Genomic DNA, 19,951 nt, shown 5'->3' on the forward strand with positions numbered 1-19,951 from the left:
GATTGGTAATGAACTTCTTAATTCTTAAGCAAGTTCAAAATAGTTACTGATCACCTGAGTGAAGAAAAGAGACAAGGAATCCCTATTCATGGAAATCATGTCACCATGAATCAGAGGGGAATGCGGAGATGGGAATGCAGAGAATGTATTATGTGGGTGAATGATGCCTTGGGTATCAGAACTTATCAGGTCATGGCAGAACTTGTCAGACTTGCCTCTGTGAGTCCACTGCTGTGGAAGCAGATGCAGGGTAATACATACGCAGAGCAAATAAGACAGGAGATGGGGAGTCCAGGTTTTGAGAAGTTTTAATAACAGACTGAGGGAAGATTAAATGACAGTATAGCTGATACCAGAATTGAACTTCACTAGCATAGAGAGTTTAACGATTTCTGTGTAGTTCCAGTAGCACTGGCTGAGGAATGCCTTTGAAGAGGACACTTAGAAGTATGAAGAGTGATGGTTTACACATGGCCACCCCTCTCTGATTTACCTCTTTTAGGTCCCAGCTTTAATCCCTCAACTTCACATGGCCAGTTATGTCCCATCATTCTGATGACATAAGGGCTACGGGCAGCAGGAATCCCTGCCGTCTCCCTTGTCTGTGAAGGGCTACACGTATACGCCAGCTGTGGTGCAGAATTGGATTTCCGAAAGGGTTTTGCTAATCAGTTTGTAAATGGAATTAGAGAGGTGTGGAGCCAGAATATCACTCTACACATTATTGTTACAAACAAGAAACTTAATGTGTTCCAACCATGAGATAATTAATTAACTGCAGTCTGCAAGAATTACAAAAACTAGTCATTTTGGAACATGAACACTTCATAGAGAAAGGGGGAAAGCCAGACCCCTGTTAGATATTTTACTTACTTTTTTACGCCTCAAGTGAATATATAGTCCTGGAGTCAGCATACCAAATAATTAAAAATCTATGTGTCTTGAACAGTAGCCCCCCCCAGCAGAAACATTTACTAAACACCAGAGGACCAAGTGGTTTGCATTTAAATCACAAATAACCTACTTTTGAATTCCCACATGATCTATTACTCTATTTATTTTAAAAACTGAATTTTGAATTCTAATACCGTATCATGTTTCTTTTCCAGATGTTTTCTCTCAAATATAATTAAGTATAAATTCCTGTAACCTGAGCACTTTCTCATTATGATTGTTGCTCAAGTACTGACTTCATGGGTGACTTATGACCGTTATACTCTACAGTAAGCAACTTAAAGCTTCCAAAAGATTTGGCAGAGTATAGAGATAATATATTACATATTTTTCATATTTAGTCACAAATATTTACCAATGTTTTTTCTGTTCTGCATTTAAGTATTTTGACTGCAGTCACATGTTTTATGAACTGTGTCAAATGGTGAACTGAAAAGAAAAAAAATCTGTTATCTTTGCTTTTTTATGTCCTAAGAAACCAAAAGATGCATGCATTTAGAAACAAGTAGGTAATGTTTTCTCCTTTTTTGGTTAAAGAGTTTTAAGCACATCTACACACATACACATCATTTATTATTTTTGTCTTATTTCAGATGTAAGCATGGACCAAGGCATAGGTGTTGCAAACACTATGAAGATAATTGCATCTCTTATTGCATTAAAGTAAGTATATAAAAGTACCACTGTTAGCTATGGGGAATATATATAGAAATAACTTTTTAAAGATTGTATTTATCTGAGAGAGAGAAAAAGCATGAGTGAGGGGAGGGACAGAGGGAGAGGGAGAAGTAGACTCCCTACTGAGCACAGAGCCAGATGCTGGGCTTAATCCAGGACCTGAGATCATGACCTGAGCCAAAGTCAGACACTCAACTGGCTGAGCCACCCAGGCATGCCCCATATAGAAATAACTTTTGAATTAAAGCATGATTTCAAAGTAAATGGAAAAATAGACAGTAATTGCTATCATTCTTTGCATTTGACTTGAAGAATGAGAAATTTGTGAAAAATAGATAACAATTTAGCTTTTAGTATTCATTTACCAGATCCTTGGTTAATTAATTTTAAAATTCGCTTATTTAAAAATTAGTGAAGGGGTGCCTGTGTGACTCAGTCGGTTAAGCGTCTGCCTTCAGCTCAGGTCATGATCCCAGGGTCCTGGGATCAAGCCCCATTTCGGGCTCCCTGCTCAGTGGGAGTCTGCTTCTTGCCCTTCCTCTCCCTCTGCCCCCTCCCCTGCTCATGTTCTCTCTTTCTGTCTCAAATAAATAAAATCGTATAAAAAAATTAGTGTAAAACTTTTAAAGTAGAAGAGAAGGTGAAGCAACAACAGCAAAAAAGACAGAAAAATAAAGTTATTAAAATTTATATGTTGTAATGTGTTCTCATTAGAATGCGTGCTAGAACAAGGTCCCTGGGGTATGCTGTCTACTAGTGGATCAGCAGTCATACACATACCCTGTGCGCAATCTGATACAGTGGCATTTGGTGTTGGACTTGTAAAGCTGTTACATTTTTGAAGGCATGGAGGTTACTGGAGCATGTTCACAGTTGCTCTACATGAAGGAAGTTAGCTGTGCCCACTGGCATAAATTCCTCCTTCCCTAGTATATTTGTGTACTAGAATGTCTCTGCTCACACCCGTCCCCCGTTCTGTGCTTGCCGTCCTTCCATCCTCCATCACCACCACCTCTGGGGAGGAAGTCATTTTCATTGCAGTTAGTCTGGTTCAGGTGGCACCACCTGCCACAAATTCTCTAGTTTTGGCTGTCACAATCCTGATGCTTTAAAAAGTTTGTTTTTCCTTTATAGTATCTGATCCCCACTCAGGTGATGATGGGAAGTTGTACAGCACCCCCAAAAGACAGCCTCCCAGCAGTCACTCTGAGGAAGAGGGACTGTATCACATTTTGCTTCTGAATGTGAATGCCCGTGGTCTAATATTGATGGTGCCATATACCCAAGCTAACACTTACCTTAGAGTCCCTGAAGATATGAGCAGAGGTTAAAGCAGTATTTTTTCATTTGTGCAGTAGTTTCTGAAACACTCCTTCCAAATCTGATTTCCTGCTTGTACAATGGCGGGGGGGGCGAGCAGCAATGTTGCTGGCAGCCCTCAAGATCTGCCAGCTCCCAGGCAGGAGTTACGCCCTCCAAATGGACATGATTCTGATTTAAGGGGAGACTTCAGGAGGGGAACCAAGAGAACTATTCTGATTAAATCGGAGGTATTAGAGAAAGTTTGGAAAGAGGGCAAGTGATATTTAAAAAAAAATTATATGAGGAAAGCAGAATTACTGAGGAAGGAAAACATCTAGTCATTGTATCAAAATGTGTACCAGTCCTATAAACTTGGCAATTTATGTATAAATTGGAATATTGTCCATGAATGTAAAATTATTTGGAGACCTGTAGGTGAGGAATTTACGCTACAAATATAGTAAAATACTTTGACAGTGCACCTCATTATTCTATCAGCTCAGTTATACCACATGTTAAATCACATCCCTGAGTAAATATTCATATGAATTAGCCTTCCCTGCAGCTCACTATGCTCCATTTATACTTTTTGTTGGTTCCTCGTAAGTGCCAATCTCTGTTTTGTCTTTGTGCTTTCTGCCCAAGCTATCTGAAATGTTTTTCTCATGCTAGCTCCTTCTCTTTTCTGTTTAAATGTCACATCCTCTTTCACTTCCCCTTACCACCTAATTTAATATCGGCTGCCTCTTATTTCCCTCCTAGAGTCTTATTTCCTACACAACACTTAACTGTAATCTGTAATTATTTTATTTATGTACTTACTTATTTGCTCTTTCTCTAATGAGCGTGAAGCTCCATGAAGGCAAAAACTTTGTGTCCTCTTCACCACTCTGTCCCCAGCATCTAGTGTAGTGGTTGGCACATGAGAGGCCTTCAGTGAATGTTTTCTGAATACGTGAAAGGGTGAATGGATGGAAGGATGAATGGATCTCTTGAAAATAGCATGGAAAGATTGAACAGGAGTGTGATCCTTGAATCTTTAGATTAATATTGTTAAGATTATTAATGGCAAGATAAAGTGTGAACACTTCATGCATTAAACATATACTGGGCAGTTTCAGTTAAGCAAATGCATGGTAATTTATGCTGATTGGTCAGATAATTTAATTTTCATGTTTTAACCAGGTATTAAATAGTTTCAGGTAAATTAATGAATGTTTCTTCATAGTAATTCAGTTTTTTTCTAAAAAAGAAGGCTGCTCTCTGAAAGATACAAACCTGACCTTTGGAACTTAGCAGGAATGTAGACATTTTTCCATCCCACTGGTGGTGAGAGAGGAGGAGAATGGGAGACTGGTATTACAATGTATTGGTTGAATCATGTGAAATACTGTTCTTTTATATAACATTAGCTTTTGTGGTAATTGGAATTTTTCAGCCTCTCAGTATGAAGTGACATTTAAACTTCATTACCCTAAATACTGAAATGAAATTGACCAACAGTAGTCATCCTCTCTGTTCCCTTTTGCCCTATAGATAGTTGCAGGTAATACGGAAAAATGTTGGCAGCAAGTATGCCTTTGTAGTGGATTTGCTTTTTCGAGTTTTGTTTAGTATACTTTAAAGCTACCATTTCTTAGAGATGTTTTAGCCTGACACTGCTGAGCATAGAAATAAAAACCTAGGTATAATTATTTTTTTTTCCTGGAGAATTCTTTTAACCTGATCATTTAAAAAATTGATATTAAAGGTCTAAAAATAAAATTATTTTTCTGTCAAAAGAATTCCTATTTATAGTAATGATTAAGAAGAGTTCTCTGTTAAAATTTCTGAAAAGCATTTTGGTTTTTTTTGGAATTTCAGTGCTTTTGTTCCTAAAATTCAGTTATGGTTTAGGAATTATAAATCCTATGTTAACAATGTAAACAAAATGTCAAGAAATGGAAGTTTGGTGCATAGACAAGCTTGGCCAGTGCTTTTGAGCCTTTCAAGTTTTTGAAAATCAAAGATCAAGTATAGTCACTGAAAGATTTTACTCTTATTTTAAGGTAATTGTTTTAAAATTGAGGTCTTTAAGGCTTAATTTTGAAAATACTTTGATATAAACTGGGGTTATTTATTTATTTGGAATTCTGTTTTGATTCTGTGACAGTAAAATTTATATCTGACAGACTTAGAAATTTGGGTGTAAATCAGAATTTATCCCAATTTTCTCTAGGGTTTCATCAGAATGTTTAGCGTGGGATACTTGATCCAGTGCTGCCTCAGAATCCCCTCTGCATTCAGGCATCTGTTTACACAGCCATCCCGGCTATTTTCTCTCTTCTACAATAAAGAAAACTTCCAGCTCGGAGCTTTTCTGGGCTCTTTTGTTAGTATATACAAGGTAAGGCTTTCAGAAGAGGGAGGAAAATGGGAAATAAATAACATGGCTATTATTAGAATGAGATACGGCCTTTACCCATCTATCATTTTTTAAATACTTCTTTCTGTTGTATTCATAAATAACGTCTCCAAATATACACAACATATTAGGAATTGAGGTTGGAGAAATTTCTTCTTTTAAAATATTACTTAATGTGCTTGAAAGTGTAGACATATTTACATTTATACATAATAAAGGTTCTCAAAGACTTTTTTTTTCAATAATGTAGATACTGAAAAAATATAACTTTTTGATATTTCTAACATCAAAAGTGTTATTAATATATCTGGTCTGTTTGTATTTCTTAATCATACTTGCTGCTTGCTTATTAATTTAAACATATTTCAGACCCTTCTAGCTGATATCAACACTTGAGCCAGTAAAGATTTTCTTTTGTAACTTATATAAGCAATGACTTATGATTTTTCTTTGTCCTACTCACTATTCCTACTGCACTCTCCCAAAGAACCATAGTGAACATTCTTCCACCCCTTTCTGTATGTTCCTATAAACATACCCACGCGAGTATAAGTGCACACCTAAACACTTATGTAGGGATCATCCATGACACAGTACTCTGAAATTTTAAGTAATGGTGTTTTAATGGGAGTCACTCATATATAAATCATATTACCTTTTATTAACCATCAAAAATCTAGATTCTAAATCTAAATGTAGATTCCAGATAGTAAAATGTGTTAACTAAGGGTAATTGTATGCATATACACACACTTGTTCTTAAACTAAAAAAAATTAATGTTGGGAAACTTGAATTCTGGAGTCATTTTGGGTAAGATAGTTATGTATCATTTTATGTAAAAGTTTACTTATAAAAGGTAGGTATGGGGGAAGTATTTTGAAATGGACAGGAGAACAGGAGTAACAAATGACAAACTATGGTTAATTACTTGTTATGAAATATTACTAATACTGAAAGTATTTTCAATATGGTGTGACTAGGAAACATTACTGATGTGTTTGAATACACAAAAGTTAATAGGACAGAATATTGGCAGTTATGTTTATATTCATTTTCTTTTTCATTTCTCCTGTCATAGAGTTTGTATTTATTCTTAACATAAACCCTTAAGTGTTACATGTAGATTTTCTCCAACATTTTTATCCTGGGTTGGTTATTCTCCACCATCCAGCATATCTCAGAGCAAGATATTGATTATATTTGATATATAGTTTTTCTATTCTTTTACTTCAGTCTTTCTGTGTCTTCAATTTAAAGGTTGATTTCTTTTAGATGACATGTATTTGGTTCTTCCTTTTTTATATAGTTTGATAATCTCTATTAATTGGTATGTTTAGACTGTTCACATTTATTGTACTTTTTGATATGGTTTAGTTTAAAGCTTGCTAGTTGTTTTGTATTTGTTCCCCCCCCCCCCTTTTTTCTTTTTCTGCCTCCTGGATTTTTTTTTTAATTTCTATATTTTATTTTTATTAATTTTTAATATTTTTTTGTATTCATTCTTCACGTTTGGCTTACTATTTATACTTCTTTTTAAATTTAGTGAATGCCTTAACATTTATAATAAATATTTTAAATGTCAGTCAATTTTTTCAAATATTATACCACTTCATGTATAGTGTAAGAATCTTACAACACTATACTTCAGATTCCTCCTTCTCATCCTTTGTGGTATACATTTATCTTTTCATGTGTTATAACCTCCCCAATACATTGTTACCATTTTTGTTTTAGACCAGGAGTCAGAAAACGTTTTCTGTAAAGGGCCAGATGATAAGTGTTTTCAACTTTACGGACAGTATTTGGTCTCTGTCACGGCTACTCAGCTCTGCAGTTGTAGTGTGAAAGCAGCCATAGACAATATATAAATCAACGAGCATAGCTATATTCTAAGAAAACTTTATCAGACTTTAATTAGAATTTCATAAGATTTTGACCTGTCACAGCATATTATTCTTTTATTTATTTCATCCATCGAGAAGTATAAAAACATTCTTAGCTCATGAACCATACAAAAACAGGTGACAGGTCAGATTTGGCTAGTGGGCCATAGTTTTCTGACCACTGATTTAGAGTTAATTTATTTTTATAGAAATAGACAATATTGGGGCGCCTGGGTGGCTCAGTCGTTAAGCGTCTGCCTTCGGCTCAGGTCGTGATCCCAGGGTCCTGGGATCGAGCCCCGCATCAGGCTCCCTGCTTGGCGGGAAGCCTGCTTCTCCCTCTCCCGCTCCCCCTGCTTGTGTTCCCTCTCTCGTTGTGTCTCTCTCTGTCAAATAAATAAATAAAATCTTTAAAAAAAAAAAAAAAGAAATAGACAATATTAAAAAATGTCTTCTAAATTTATCTTCATTTTGCCATCTTCAGAGCTCCTCATTTCTTTTTACAGATCTAAACTGGTATTATATTCCTTTGGCCTGCAAAATGACCTTTAACATTTCTGGTAATGTAGGTCTGTAGGTGATGAATTTTCTCAGTGTTTATCCACTCAAAAAGTCTTTATTTCATCTTCATATTGAAAAATATTTTCTCTGAGGATAGAATTCTGGCTTAGATTTGTAGTTTACCCAACTTTTCTCCTTGTTAGAGTGGGAGTGATTCTGCATCTAGGCAAGGTAGAATTTATGCTTTCATTTTGAAAAACCATGACAACAAAAATATTATGTATAATTTCTTAATAGAGTCTATGCAGAACAATAACTTTATAGTAGGTTATTGATAATTTTCCCGATCATGTATTTAGTTTGAGTTAGATAGGATCACCAGTTTGCCTCCACAGTCAGCTAGTGACTCACTCATTATAGATGTTACATGCACCTTTTCTAGAAATGAAACAACTGAAGTCATTGCATTTTCTTCTTGATACAGGGTACTAGTTGCTTCCTGCGCTGGGTCAGAAACCTGGATGATGAACTGCATGCTATTATAGCTGGTAAAGCATGATAAAACAGAGTTATTATTATTGTATCAATCAGTGGCAGGAATGATGCAGAAATAGTTTCCAAATTCATCTGATTTCTATGTAACTCTTTCTCTGGAATACAGTCTCTATTGAGGCACTAGTCCAAACATTTTATATTTGCAAAGTTTAACCTATCAAGGCATTCTTGCCATCAGGTGTTTTGAATTGGCAGTATAGTGATTTGGGTATCTGCCCTGCTACAGGCCAGAAATCCTGGGTAATGTGTCATAATAGAACATAAAACTTAAAAACTTTGTGACTAATGGAAAGGCAGTTCTATTTCTCAAAGTATTCTGTTTTTGCCATGGGCATGTGACATATAGTTTAATAAAATATATTTTTTATTTTTTAGAAACTTAATTTCATAAAAATTAAAACGTAAGATTAACATTTTCTACAAGTTGCAACATACATGCTACTTAAGTTAAATTGACAATTTTCAGATATTTATTAGCAATATACCTGCTAGCAGTATTTCAGGCCTCCCCCTGCCTTGGTCTTCCATTTATAGAACAAAGACACTACTATGGAGAGAAGTGTGATGATAGCACTAAAAGTAATTTGAGCTGTTAAAAGAATAGATTAATAAATATTTCCACTTAGAAATGATATCAGTAGCCTTTAAAAATTATTTTTGAAAATCATATTTGTCAGGACAACTGTTGTTTTTAAAGTTAAATTTAGAATGTAGAGTTTATTTTAATATGCATATTAGAATTGTGTTCCTAACTCTGAAGGTCCATTTCTTAATTTAAAAATATATGATACCCATAAACTTACCCCATTTTAATGTCAAGTCTATTCCTGTCCTTGATTTTGTATAACAAAAGGCAGTGCTGCAGATCAATTCTGTCTTACTTTAAGTGAATTGACATTTCTGAGTGACTTAACTAACAAATACTTCAAGATTTGATGTTTTGCTTTACTTGTTGTTTCAGGATTTTTGGCAGGAGTATCAATGATGTTTTATAAAAGTACAACAATTTCCATGTATTTAGCTTCCAAATTGGTGGAGGTAAGCAAACATTTCTATGTATGTATATTTCCAAAGGATATAGAGCTTTTCTAGCTGGTTTAGCAGCAAATATATATCACAATTTACAAGAGCAAGTCAGTTTTATAAAAGTATTTACAAAGTCAGTTCTCCCATTTTTTCTTCTTTCTTTATGTATTTTGTTTTCAAATATATACAAGTGTAGTAACTAACCCTCATGTACCCATTATACAGCTTCAACAGTTAATAGCATTTGACCAATGTCATTCCATCTCGACTGCCCCAACCTCAGAAGTACTGAATTTTTTTGAAGCAAATCCCAGACATATATCACTTCTTCCAACTCAGGATTAAAGACTCCTTAAAAACAAACAGATCAATAGTACTACCAAAGTATAATCAAATTACTATTTTCATATATTTAAAAAACCTCATAATTCTTTAATATTAGTATGTATACAGTTAGAGCTTATATTCTCACTGATTGTCAAACAGATGTCTTTTTGCAATCTCTGTTTTAATTGGATCCAAAGTCTCTTAATAGCAACTCTCCTTCCCCACCTCTTTCTTTTCCTTGCCATTTATTTGTTAAAGATCTAGGTTATTAGTTCTGTGGAATTCCCACATTCTGGATTTTGCGGATTGTCTCCTTACTGGTGGTAACATGTTTCTTTAACCCACATATTTCCTGTAAACTATTAATTAGATCTAGAGGCTTAAGCAATTCAGGTTCAATTTTTAGGAGGTGGAGGGGGACAGAAATAGCTCACAATTACTGTGTGTATGAATTCCCATTGCATCGTACTAGGAAGCACAGAAATGTCTGGTTGTCTGCCTTTTTGTGATGCTAAGATTGATCAGTGGGCTCAGTGTTAATAGAGCTAATATAAATATTAAAAAAAAAAAGAGCCAACATAAGACTCCCTATTAGGCTTTCACTTAATTGCTTTAGCAGCCATTAATAATCATTGCCAGGGTTTATTATTTCACTGAGAGTTGCAAAATGGTCAATTGTTTCTTCTTAGTACTTATTAGTGGGAATTCTTTTTAAAAAGAACTTTCCCTTTTCAACTGGTTACTCTGAAATTGTTTGCTCACAAAGTGAAAATAAAATGCTTGATTACTTCTCTTTATTTCCTGGTGTTCAGAATGAATTAGTTTCTAGCATTCTGCAAAATTGACCTATGAGTCTTTGTTTTCAAGTGTCATTATGAAGACGTGAATTTTAACATATTTGGTTTGTTTTGACCCAATCATTGCAGTCATTGCCCTAATTTTGACCTCTGCAAGTTGCTCCTGTTTCTTTTTTACATAATGCCTGTATCTCTGGTAGCTTTCTTGCTTTGTGATAAAACGAGATGTTCCAGGCTCATCTTGGACATTTCCTGCCCCAGGCACAGAATCAGCCTTTTCTCCAATAACCACTAGTTTCTTTTGGTGGGAAATGGTATTTAGAGGCTTCATTTTGGGTGCTAGAAGTTTCTTGATCCCCAGCTAGCCAAGGTTTCTTGGCCTTTCCAGTGAACAGAGCTAGAGAATCCTTCCCTCCCCCAACACCCTTTTTTTAGAGAAAGAGAAAATAATGAGCATATTGATATTTCCAATTAAAAGTTAAGATTGCAGATTTTTATTTAACTTGTTTGATTTTCTAAAAATTTTACCTCACTGAAAATCTGTGTCCCTAATGACATTAAGGGAATTACATATTTGCTTTATTCAAGTGTGTGTGTGTGTGTGTGTGTGTGTGAGAGAGAGAGAGTTTGATATTTTTCTCAGTGCAATTGGAAGTCATTGGAGAGTTTTAATCATGGAAATGAAATTATTTAATTCGTGTTTTAAGAAGACAAAAACATTCTGGCCATTATATAAGGAATAGACTAGAGGCAAGACTGGAGGCTGGGAGAACAGTTAGTCTCAAGCAGGAGATGGTGGCTTGTAGAGATGGAGAGAAATACACAAATTTGCTGTATGTTTAGGAGATAGATTTGACAAGGCTTGCTAATGGAGAGGAAAAGGAGAGTGAGAGAAAGAACATATCCCCAAGCTAGCAAAGATACATTCTTTGACACAGGGGAAATCCAGTATCAAGATCTAGTTTGTAAAAAATGTGTTTTATAGCTGCTTCTTCCCTAAATGGCTAGAGTTTTTTAAGCCAAGTGGTGGCGTAGCTGTTTTCTTATATCAACAGGCCGTATTTGATCTTGGCAAAAGAAACTGGGTATAAAGTGTGCTGATAAGAATTTTTTTTTAGGGCGCCTGGGTGGCTCAGTTGGTTAAGCGACTGCCTTCGGCTCAGGTCATGATCCTGGAGTCCCGGGATGGAGTCCCGCGAGCAGGGAGCCTGTTTCTCCCTCTGACCCTCCCCCCTCTCATGTGCTCTCTCATTCTCTCTCTCTCAAATAAATAAATAAAATCTTTAAAAAAAATAAAAAATTTTAAAAAAAAGAATTTTTTTTAATTCAGAAAATTACAAATTTATTAATTTTTTTAAGATTTTTTTATTTATTTGACAGAGACACAGCGAGAGAGGGAACACAAGCAGGGGGAATGGGAGAGGGAGAAGCAGGCTTCCCACCGAACAGGGAGCCCGATGTGGGGCTCAATCCCAGGACCCTGGGATCATGACCTGAGCTGAAGGCAGATGCTTAACGACTGAGCCACCCAGGTGCCCCAGAAAATTACAAATTTAAACTTACTATGTCCTTTGTGGAATTAATGACTCTGGTGTAATAGGCAATCATTTTTCTATGATTGAAGTTAATTTTATATTAAAATGCAATAATATAATAATGAATATTAAATAAAAGTCAGCTGACTAGACAACTTTTTTCTTGGAAAAAATTATTTCCAAGATGTATTTATTGAATATTTATTATGTTCCCATTACTGTACTAGGTGCTGATAAGCATATAGGATATGGTACCCCCCTTCATTAACTTAGAATCTGGTTCAATAGATAAGTTTTATTATAAGAAATTAGGAAAACAGTTATTCCATATATCAAGAGATACCTATTTCACATGTTTCTATGATACCATTCTACCACATCTGAATTTCATTTTTGTCAACATGAATACACAATATACCTGTACCTTGTAATATACTGTATAGTATTTTCAAAATAGTGGCCCATGTATATGTTCCTTCCTAAGTAGATTATAACTCTTTGTACATTATCTTACAGATTGAAGTTAATTTTTTATTAAAATGCTGTTATTATATAATGAATTTTAAATAAAAAAAACAGCTGTATAGACAACTTTTTTGGGGGAAAATTATTTCATGTTCTTTCATTCATGGACCACCCATGTCTTCTTGAACCTTCCTCCACCTGATTGTAACATGGTTTTCCACTTTTCTTACGAGTTCTGCTTTAGCTTTCCCATGTTTCAGAGAAACCATTGCCATGAATTACTCCATGTTCTATCCATATAAACTGGCTGGTCCTTCCCCATATGTACCATGTGCTTTCACGCAGCTTATTACCCCTGCTTTTTCTCTCTTGTGCCTCTTAGGAGGCAACACTATTAGAAGCGTAGTCAGCAGACTAGTGCTAGTCCAGGAACTCTTTGTTATCAGTTCAGGACGAGATAAGTATAGAAATTGAGAACAAGCATTTGGAAACTTCTATAGCAACTTGACAGAGTAATTTGTCTTTTGAATATAAGAGTGAAAATTTGGTTCAATTTTGTATTTTTAAAATTTATTTTTCTAGTAATTTATTTTTACTGCATTATAAAAGCATCAAGCCATGACAACTGGAATTTAAAAAAAAAAAATGTTTCTTCACTGCAGGTGGTTTGAGAAGCACTACTCAAATGTAGTCATTTCTGAAATTTCTCTTTGGTCCTTTGTCCTAGACTGAGTAGTTTGCTCCCTCCTCAGAGGGGCCATAAAAAATACATATATATACACAATAAATATATATACATAGTTATACATCTAAGTGCATTAGTTATTTCTGTTATGCACCAACTTAGATGTTATTGTATTCATTTTTAAATCCCAAGCTCCTAGCTTAGTGCCCAGCATGTAGTTAATTAAATGTTGAATGAATGAGTGAGTGAGTGAATAAGTGAATATATGTAGCAGGGAAGGGAAGACCTGAGCATTATACAAAAGCATTATACAAAAAGCATTGAAGAATAAATGATATAAAAGAAGGAGCAATAAAAAGTTACTGAATTTCACAGAAAAGTATTATTACTGGTACCTCAGGTTTTGGGTGAGGGAATGCAGGAAGGAAAGGGCTGACACTTAACTCTGTCCTGGAAGATACGACCTGTAATTTGAGCTCTGAAAGGATAATTAGTATTTGGAAGGTAGAAAAAATAGTTGTAGACAGGGAGTGAGTATATTGCTCCACTGTATTGTTAATGCTATTTCAAGTTGTGTGTGTGTGTGATTTTTTTTTTTAATAAATCTTGGATTATATTTGTTTTTCCTTCCAGACAATGTATTTCAAAGGCATTGAAGCAGGAAAGGTTCCCTATTTTCCCCATGCAGATACTATCATCTATTCCATCTCTACAGCAATTTGCTTCCAGGCAGTAAGTATAGCTTTTTGAAATGAAAGTAAAATTATTTCTATATCTGTACATTAAACCAAAGGGGGGAAATAAAGGCCTGGGAACATTGGTTATATTTTATTTTTTTATTTTAATTTTTTTTACCAAGATAGCTTGCAAGTTTCAAATCATTAAACATGTTAACGAGCCAACTCATGTTTTCTGAACACAATAATTTTTATGTTTAAATAGAGTGCAATTTATAGGTAAATGATTGCTCTAGTACCTTGGCTAGAATGCCCAGTTCAATTAAACTTCTAGAAGAAGGAAGATACCATGAGCATAAATAAGAATAATTGCATTTCCCCAGTATTAGGCAGTAAAGATGGGGGTAGAGTCTAGTTTATTAGAAGCATTGTTCAATTTCTTTAAATTCTGTAATCATCATTATTGATGTTAATGGTTTTAGGGCCGTTGCAAAATTTGGGGAACCACTTTCGTTTGCACTTTTTCAGAGTAATGCTGCCAGGTTGATAAACTCATTATAACTAGTGAAGTGCCAGCTCTCTAATGAGTATTCAGTAAATGCTTTCCTAATAATAATAGCTTAACTCAATTATTATTTCATAAGCAGTATTCTTATTTGAGGGCATATTTACAAAGATTCTCGATAGTTAATCAACTTAAGCCTAAATACATATTTTTGTATCATCATCACTGTTGTTTTTAAAATACAGTGAGCCATAAAAATAGATAAAAAGGGGCGCCTGGGTGGCTCAGTTGTTGAGCGTCTGCCTTCGGCTCAGGTCATGATCCCAGGGTCCTGGGATCGAGCCCCACATCGGGCTCCCTGCTCTGCGGGAAGCCTGCTTCTCCCTCTCCCACTCCCCCTGCTTGTGTTCCCTCTCTCGCTGTGTCTCTCTCTGTCAAATAAATAAATAAAATCTTTAAAAAAAAAAAATAAGAGAGAAAAATGCTTTATTGCCTAATACAAATAATCATATTTCCTATTGACTAAAAGAATTCTCAAACTGAATGTTCTAACTTTAGGCTGTCATGGAAGTTCAGACCTTGCGGCCGTCTTACTGGAAGTTCCTTTTAAGGCTCACCAAGGGCAAGTAAGTGACAGAGACGTAACTGACCATAGAAAACGAGCAGTTGCCACAAAACAGATTTTGAATCTTTCCATCTTTTTGAGGGAATATTCTTTCAGTGGTAAAGTAGTCCTCTTAGGTATAAAGCAAATATGACCAACTTAACAAGAATGACGTGGGGCCTTGTTTTAGTGAACATTATTTGACTTTTCTTTTCCCTATATTATTTTAGATATTTTAAATGTTGTAGGAAAATGCTGTATTGATCTGAAAACTCATTAGTTACTAAATAACACACTTATGTCTCACTTTTAAAGTTTTTGATCTCTTCTTTTTGATTAAAAATGCTTACTAAGCAGATTTATTAGAAATCTTGCCTAAATAATTAAATGATTTCCATTTGGGGAAAAATAATCCTATTCTTTCTTGATATTATAAGCATAATTTCCTCTGCCTTTAAATTATTCTGTCCTTCATTGTTTTTGTTAGCATTTTCTGATGTTAATCTAATTCTTTGGGATGCAGCTTGACCTCACAGACTGTGGACTTTGGAGTCAGACAGACTTAGGTTTGACTCTGACTCTGATAACCTTTAGCTGTGTCACTCATGGGAAACTTGTTTACCCTCATGAACCTCCGTTTCTCTCTCTCTACTGGAAACAGTAATATATTCTTTGTATGGTTGTGGGAAAATCGAGATGTTTGTAATAGCACTTAGCACCTAGTAAGCACTAAATTGCAGCTGTTATTAATATTACTATCATTCATAGTTTTAATAGCAAACAGTTGTATAGTGCTTACTGTGTCCCAGATATGGTTTTAAGATACGCACACATACCCATACAACACAGGGGTACATGCATATGTGTTTAATCCTTAAAATAGCTCTATGAGATAAGTACGTTTAAGATCCTGATTTTATATGGGAGTCAGCTGAGGTGCACAGAGAGGTGAGCTAGCTTGCCAGAGTCACACAGCAGATGAAGGCGCTGTGGGATATGAGCCAGGCAGTCTGGCTGCAGCATTCTTCCTCTCAGCCATGATTTCTGTGTGTCCTGTAATGTTACTATTAGTTAATTTTCTATTTCTGTGTCATTTAGTTTTTTGCCCATTAATGAGCTTAACCAGTTGATTATTTTGGAAGGGTACTTACTTTGGAAAGGCACTGAAAGTTACATTTATTGTTCTTGGAGTAGTGACGATGGCCAAGGGCTCAAAACTAAATTCATTCCTCTCCCCAGAAGAAATGCTTGGGATCAGGCATAGAGACACAGGTTCCTCCTGCGCATTAGCTCAATATGTGTCTTTTTAATTTTTTTTTTTATCTTTTAAGTTAGGTGATGGATAAAACGACGGTATGCTTTTGCTTTCCTGTGTCTATTAGAAATTTGAAAACCAAACAATTAAAAAAAAGAAAGAAATTTGAAAACCTATATGCTGTTTTCCCTTTAATCATGGCTTGCACATTTGGATGTGTTTTCTGTGGATTGTGAGGCATCAAAATGTCAATTATGAAAGAAATTTACATTTAATACCTTTGCCTCATTGGTAACATTAAGCTCAGTCATTTATTTCCTGTGATTTCATTCATCAGAAAAATTATAATAAACCTGTTTTTCTATTTGACATAATCTAGTGGAAAGAACTTGAGAGGGGCTCCTGAGGGTCTCTGGGGTTTCAGGTCTGGGGATTATTATCTCTTTAAAGAAAATATGAGACAGTAGTCTTGAGGTAGAGGATCAGTATGAATTTTGAATCTGCCATTGAGTCTTTTGTCATGTCAATCTTTTGTGTTTTCCCATTCCATGAAAGACATGTCAAGTGAATCATCTTATTTTATGAACTTCATTAAATACTTGTTCACTGTGTCCTCTGTTTTGCAGATTTGCTGTCATGAACCGAAAAGTCCTTGATGTTTTTGGTACTGGTGCATCTAAACACTTTCAGGATTTTATCCCTAGGTTGGATCCAAGATATACGACTGTAACACCAGAGTTGCCCATCGAGTTTTCTTGAAGATGACTGTAATTTATTAATGTGACCTAATGTTTCATTATTTTCTTCTGAAGAGTTAATTATGTTGAATCACAAAGACGGAGTCTTGAGCTTGAACTTCAGTGTTATTTCAATGAGAGATGCTCTTTGTTTTTCTTACCAATCAGAAGTACAGAAGCTTTTTAGGAAGGTGTTGCTTAATAATTAAGCGCCCTTCCATAGCCAGAACCTGATTCTGGGTCGCTGTAGTGGTTGACATGATGCTATATTATTGATTAAGTTATGTCCACAAGCAACCTTAAATAATCTATGTAGAAATGTAGTAACAAATAAGAGTATACTTAAAATTACTTTAAAAGATGTTTTTAGTTCATTCCAATATAATTCTTGGTTAAAACTAAGAATATTTCTATGTGTTAGGATCACGGGTACATGGATTTGGTCTGTATTTTTTTTTTACTTTTGAATTGGTAACTATAGTAGTTAAATGTATGGATATGAAGTAACTCTTCACAGATAAAGCTGCTTTAGTATAAAGCAATTTAATTGAAAAAGTGGCCATTCTTACTTCAGGGATGCAAAGACGGGTCTTAGGCTGTTTGAATAAGTGCCGTGGTATCCATGTCTTCTTTTACTGATACCTTCATCTCTCTCCCATGATGAGTTGGGCTGTCTGGCAGCCCAGTGAACCTCTGTACTAATGGCAGGTTGGGGGTAAATGGAAATTGACATACCTGATACAGTCGAAATGTATGTTTTAATCTTTTGCAGAAGCATTACACTTGAATATTTAAAAGCAAATGAGGTTCCTTCTAAATCTCTTGTGGGTTTATAGTATTTGTTTTCATTTATAAGGACGGAATTCTTCATGACTAAGGTTGTCTCCCATTGAAGATTTAGAAGGGATCAAAATTAGTTTTGGCAAGTTTGTCATTTTATTCCCTCTCGACTGTTCCACCTACACAATGGATATTTTACAACTACAAACAATATAAGAATCTGGTGGTTGTTAAAAAGTCCATTTCATCACTAATGGGATTCAGGTTCTTTAGCCTCTTTTCAAAAACTTATTGTCACCATTTTTATTCCTGTTAGAATAAAGAAGTGACAGAATGTAGTCACTGTTGATTATGAGTTCAGGACAGCTGTGATTAAAATATTATTCTTTAGAGTTTTTCAGGGAAAAGTTATACTTTTCTAAATTAATAAAAGGCTTAATTGGTTATAATGTCTACAGTTAATATAACAAATGATGGTATATTTTTGTAATATCATTTTGATGCTGAAAAGTTTTGGGCCATTGTAAATTAATTATACAGTAGAACCTGTGTTGCAACAAGGATTATAACCCAGACTTTAAAAATGCTTAATCCTCCATATTCCATTTCATCAAGCCCTGTATATTTCTATTTACGTGTAATCCTGTCCTTGGTTGGTAATGGCAAATTGAAACCCAACAAAACGACAGACTCTGGTACAGAGATACCTTCACAGAGGTATCTCTGTGAAGAGAGAGCCACTTTAATTAGGTCAAATTTCTGCATTGTGATTAACTTTTCGGAATTGACTTGTCTATTAGACAACACCGTTAAAGCATCGTTTTGGTTTCAGACTTCAAAATTCATTAATAAATTAAGTTTTAACTTTTTATTCACTGGAATCAAAATGACGATTGGTATTGTGTTTACTTTTAAAAATGAAATATTATAGCAGTGAAGAAAGCACTGCTTCCTGCCCCTCATTTTCTTTATTTAGAAATTATATTTATATTATTTATCCTGTCTGCTTAAAAGAAAAACATTTTAATTTGTAAGTTACTATTGTCATTAACATTAAAAAGGCTATGATGTTGAAAGACAAGTTCTACTGACATTTGATATTGTTTAGTAAAATTTTACTGTCAAAAGGTACATTTCTATGATTTACTTTTTTCTTAAACTATAGTCATTTTTTAAATATAAAATGTAAAATGAAATAACCATCATGAAGCAGAATACAGTGATGAACGTATAGCTTGAGTGACTAGTTAACTAATTTGCCATGGTGAAAAGAGAAGTCTGATTTGATTTCATTGAGGCAGCCTGCAAAGTATAGCTGTTTGAGAAAACAAAAAGAGACTGTCCGTGTTCCTGAAGACAATCAAAATGAGTATCTTTCTACCTCTAACCAATCAGGTATCAATTGACGACTTGGCACCATAAATAAAGTCAAATACATGTCCTTTCCAAAACATGTTTTTTAGTCCATTTATACACTGAAGATATCCTGCCAGTGGTAAGTTTCCACCAGAACTGACTGCAGTTTGACTAACTGAAGCATAAGGAGAGTACCATATACTTAACTCTAAGAAAAAACATGGTAACCATCTGTCAACTAACAACTTTCCTATAGATAGAAGCATTTTCAAAAGTCTGTGGGAAAGCATAAGGAAGGTGCATAAATGTATCTCTTAGACTTTTTTTTGCTGCCATCCGGCTGTGTGTGGCTGACTGTTTCTTGCCATATCTTCTCACAAGACTTTCAGAATCAAGCGATTCTGTCCAAGAAACAAAAGCAGAATTGTCCCATTCCCCAGTGGTTTCGGATGAAAACTGGTAATAAAATCAGGTACAACTCCAAGAGGAGGCACTGGAGAAGAACCAAGCTGGGTCTATAAGGTGTCACACATGGTGAGATGACACACCTAATTGGCACCACATATTTAATTAAGCTGTGTGAAGATCATGTGTTCTATCACTCTGTAAACATCCTTCCTACTTAGCCATAGACATGTTTTATCAGGGAAATGATTTTTCTCTGTTACTATGCCTCTGCACCAGTAGGTTGGTTCAGTAATAAATGAGACCTTTCAGCTCTACTGCTGTTGTGTTTCTGATTTGTGAAGTACTGAATTCCCCCTTCTGTCAGATCATGCATAGCACTGTTGCATAGAACTTTCTGCAGTGATATAAATGTCCCTTGACAACCAAGTATGTAAAGTGTGGCTATGGGGCACCAGAGTGACTCAGTGCCTTAGGCCCAGGTCATGATCTTGGGGTCCTGGGATTGGGCTCCCTACT

General features: G+C 35.1%; 1 protein-coding gene across 1 annotated transcript in view; it reads left to right on the plus strand.

Moving 5' to 3' along the window:
• Positions 1-19,749, plus strand: part of TMEM135 (transmembrane protein 135) — a 264,244-nt gene extending 244,495 nt beyond the window's left edge. The window contains exons 9-15 of the mRNA XM_034995060.1: positions 1,548-1,617; positions 5,153-5,320; positions 8,208-8,271; positions 9,240-9,316; positions 13,747-13,845; positions 14,854-14,921; positions 16,781-19,749. Coding sequence (XP_034850951.1) covers positions 1,548-1,617; positions 5,153-5,320; positions 8,208-8,271; positions 9,240-9,316; positions 13,747-13,845; positions 14,854-14,921; positions 16,781-16,913 — 679 coding nt within the window. The 3' untranslated portion in view covers positions 16,914-19,749. The remainder of the gene's footprint in view (positions 1-1,547; positions 1,618-5,152; positions 5,321-8,207; positions 8,272-9,239; positions 9,317-13,746; positions 13,846-14,853; positions 14,922-16,780) is intronic.
• Positions 19,750-19,951: the final 202 nt, after the last annotated feature.

This window comes from Mirounga leonina, unplaced genomic scaffold (assembly GCF_011800145.1).
Source record: "Mirounga leonina isolate KUSES-001 unplaced genomic scaffold, KU_Mleo_1.0 Mir_92, whole genome shotgun sequence".
Classification (NCBI taxonomy): domain Eukaryota; kingdom Metazoa; phylum Chordata; class Mammalia; order Carnivora; family Phocidae; genus Mirounga; species Mirounga leonina.